The sequence below is a fragment of the Chaetura pelagica genome, unplaced genomic scaffold (assembly GCF_000747805.2).
Source record: "Chaetura pelagica isolate M959 unplaced genomic scaffold, ChaPel_1.0 scaffold596, whole genome shotgun sequence".
In the NCBI taxonomy this organism is placed as follows: Eukaryota; Metazoa; Chordata; class Aves; order Apodiformes; family Apodidae; genus Chaetura; species Chaetura pelagica.
The window spans coordinates 251,713-255,628 of record NW_009953725.1 but is presented as its reverse complement, the minus strand read 5'-3'; the positions used below and the strand labels follow the sequence as shown (position 1 = coordinate 255,628).

Below are 3,916 nucleotides of genomic sequence, written 5' to 3'. Positions count from 1 at the left end.
CTCAAGCCCTACCAGTTTGAGTCAAGATAAAGGGCACCCTGCTCTGAAGAATACAGAACTACAAGACTTAGAAGCAGTATGAAAATATTTTAAAAAAATTTGTATTAGCAAAACTAAACAACCAACAAAGCACTGAATTAATTTGTGAGCTCTGAGGATGGCTTTACAAACACATAGACTTTCGTATCTATGAAGAGTATGAATACAATTCTGAAGGCCCTGAACATACAATATCTCATTCATACACTTAACTACCTACAGTCTGCAGGCAGCTCTTGGCTGACAATGCTTGTCAGTGAATAATACACATGACAAACATGGGTATTCCTATGCTTGAGGGGGGAAGAGCAAGAGGAGGAAAATTATCAAGATGAGGAACTATTTAAATCTCAGAATTAAATGTGAAAAATCTTACATAGGTATTTAATATACTGCTAAATGTTATAGACTTCAAAAGAACCCATGTACACAGCTTTAAGCAAGAATCTCTATAAGGGATTTCCATGGAAGAAGATCTTTATACTAATCTCACTGCCTTAATAAATGTCTATTCTTGAAATAGAAGCCTGAGTGCCCCTCTACAGCGGCCAGTCATAATAATCCTAATTCATGTATTTGAAAGATTACACTCTAGGCTCCATTGGGAATGCAACCTAAATAACTAAAAATGTGATCATGCTCATCACGTAACTGATGAAACAAGGGCACAGCCATTCTGCCTGTGCAAGTACTTCAGCACTCCAAGCAGAACCAAACATAAGGCTTACATTTACCACGTGCTCACCCTGACTGAGCACCTTTCAGACTATGGCAACATATTAAGACCCATACTTCACCTCATCAGGGCATCCATCTGGTCTTGGTAGCCGTCCATTATTCTTCAAAAGCTCTATCAAGTGAAACACAATCATCTGCCCTTGTTTATCATTGCCAATCATGCGCATGAATTCCTGAAACGGAAGGCCACTATTGTGAATAATTACTACAGGAAAAAAGATGCTGCAATATTACCAAGGGAGGTTATTTACAGGAATAATAAACAAGAATAAAACAAAAAAGAACAGTATATAGCCATAGTAAAATTATAAATGACAAGTCCAGAGAATACAGCAATAAATACAGATCTTCCTGTGTGTGTGTGTACCAAAATAGGATGAAACAAACACAACTTAAAGCAACTAGTGAAAAATCTTTAAAATGTCGATCGTCATCTGATAATTAACTAGTTTTAAAAGGATAAGTATCACAGATAATTCTAAAAAGCCACCTGAAACATTAGAACAAAATCGCGAGGCTTTGAAAAATCCCATTAAAATAAAGAAAACAGAAAATATCATAGTTTTATTGAAAGGGACCTTGAAGATCATCTAGATCCAACCCCCCTGCATGGGCAGGGACACCTCCCACTAGATCAGGTTGCTCAAAGCTCCATCCAGCAGGTTTTGAACACTTCCAAGGTCAGGATGGGGGACCCACAAATTCTCTGGGCAACCTGCTCTAGTCTCTCCACCCTTACATGAAAGTATTTCTTGCTAATATATAATCCAGATCTACCCTCTTTTAGTTTAAAGCCATTACATCTTGTCCACTCACTACAAGCCCTTGTAAAAAGTCTTTCCCCATCTTTCCTGTAGGCCCTTCAGGTATGGAAGGCTGCTATAAGGTCACCTTGGATCTTTCTCTTCTCCAGGCTGAACAACACCAGCTCTTTCAGCCTATCTTCACAGGAAAGGTTCTCTAGTCCTCTGATAATTTTGAGCTTGTCAACAGTCTGCAAAAAAGCCACTTACCACTCTTTCTTGAACTCCAATAACTTAGTAACTTGGCTTCTTTACATTACAAAATAACACATTACAAAACAACTTTTAAGTTACCTTATGAATGAACTTAAAACTACCTTTAAAAGAACTTAATGTTGACATATTTGTTTGGCTTAGTCTTTGACTTGGAATGGCATTAAAAATACATCTTATACTGCAATGAAACAGCTGCAGCTAAGATTAGTCTCCATGAGGATAATAAGGAATCATCTATAATGAGAGATTAAAAAATATGTTTCAGTTAGGAGTTACAGGATGGACAAAATCTGCACAGGCTATCAGGTAATTTTCAGATCTCCTTTCCTTCTTACAGTGTGATACCAATACCTTTTAGTATGTTGCCTTTGATTGGATGCTGCCTCACAAACACTAAGGTATCTCCAGAAAAGGATCAGTAAAGAACAACCTATTTAGGTAGAGGAACAATTATATGTTTTCAAAAATTTGTATAAACAAAAAACCTCTGAGAATGTTTAACTATATACTTACAGCTGGTGGGCTTTTGCTCTTGTCAATGTATGTGAAGAGTTCATACAAGACCACACCAAAACTCCACACATCTGAGGCCACAGAAAATTTGCTTTCTGTTAGAGATTCTGGAGCATACCTGCAACACATGGTAAAAGGAATACTGTTCTGTGTAGCATGTCTTTTTTAGTTTTTAAGATATTTCTTATAATAAGAGTGATTCTTTTTCATGAGTAAGTGTTCTTTTTTCATAGGCATTAGCACTCTCATTTTCTTCCACTACCTTTAGCAGTAACTATTTTATAATAATTAATTAGCATTGAAAACACAATCCACTTTAAACAAACACAGTTATTCATAACCATATCCAAGTTTGTTGGGTTTTTTTTCCTCAACAAATTTGTAGATATTTTTCTTATCTGTAATGCAAGTAAACAACATTTTGATGTGGAAAGAAAGACAATTATAGCCAGCAAGCATTTCTCCATCACTTTCAATAAGCCATGAACTGTGTCCCAGGTAATTCTGGACTTAAATTCTACAGCTTCCAATAATATCTATTAAGATGCCACTTTGTATTACTTAGCCTTTAAACATTACGTTTTTACAGTGCCTAAGTCAGATTAAAATATAGACTACAATCACGTGTACGCAATTGCATTTTCTTTTGCTAGCAGGACATAAAATAGTTTTTATGCCAGTTATTCTATCTATTCAAGGTATTTCTACATATTTATAGAACAGAACTGAAATACTTATTTTGTATCTTGAATACAGTCCACCAATTTTCATTAAGTACTCCTTCAGTCACACAGTGTTCCTTCTCATTTCAAATTAAGTGCAGCTCATTGGAGTTTCACTGTATTTTGGAGTACCTTAGAACTTCTCTGGAAGCTCAATGCCCAGATACAAACATTTACCCCAACAGTAAAACCAGGACATTATCCCATAAATCCCACAGTCTATGGGATTTAATTCCACTTGGTCAGAAAGTCTATCCAAGAGATCTCAGCTTAAAGGTATGAGCAACCAGTGTTTATGGAACTGAAAGGTGCAAAACTTTGAAGGCACCCTGGGGAACTGGCCCTTATAAGATCTCTTATATCCTTGAATATCTTTCCTGTTGCATACTATTTCTTTTAAATAATTCAGTAATATTTAGGTTTTTTTGTTTTGGTTTTTTTTGTTTGTTTTTAAAATATGCTTGAAAGTCTAACACTTGCATACTCTTCTGCAAAGTCAAATATCATGTACCTGATTTCCACCATGCTGGGCAACTGACTTGGAATTTACACTTAAAAGAATTTCACAATATGCAAAACAATTGGCTGAAATTGCAAAAATGGAAAACTTGACCTATTTTCATTTACCAAAAGACAACTTACCAAAATATAGGGCTTTCACCAGGTTCTTTTACTTTGTAGTATTCCTTGTCTTGCGGCAACACTTTTGTCAATCCAAAGTCTCCAATTTTAACTCTGTTCTCATTCTCCACTAAGATATTTCTGGTTGCTAAATCCCGGTGAACATACCTTTTGGTACCCAGATACTCCATGCCCTAAGTGAAAAGATCACAAACACAACAGAAAAAGAGTTACTGGTAGCATGAAGCAGCTGCACTTTCCCTA

The 3,916-nt window shown here is 36.0% G+C and overlaps 1 protein-coding gene across 1 annotated transcript in view; it reads right to left on the bottom strand.

The window, feature by feature from the left end:
• Nucleotides 1-3,916, bottom strand: part of JAK2 (Janus kinase 2) — a 44,313-nt gene that overhangs the window by 1,762 nt on the left and 38,635 nt on the right. Inside the window, exons 21-23 of the mRNA XM_010000640.1 lie at nt 3,674-3,846; nt 2,310-2,427; nt 837-950 (exon numbers count right to left, since the gene is read on the bottom strand). Coding sequence (XP_009998942.1) covers nt 837-950; nt 2,310-2,427; nt 3,674-3,846 — 405 coding nt within the window. The remainder of the gene's footprint in view (nt 1-836; nt 951-2,309; nt 2,428-3,673; nt 3,847-3,916) is intronic.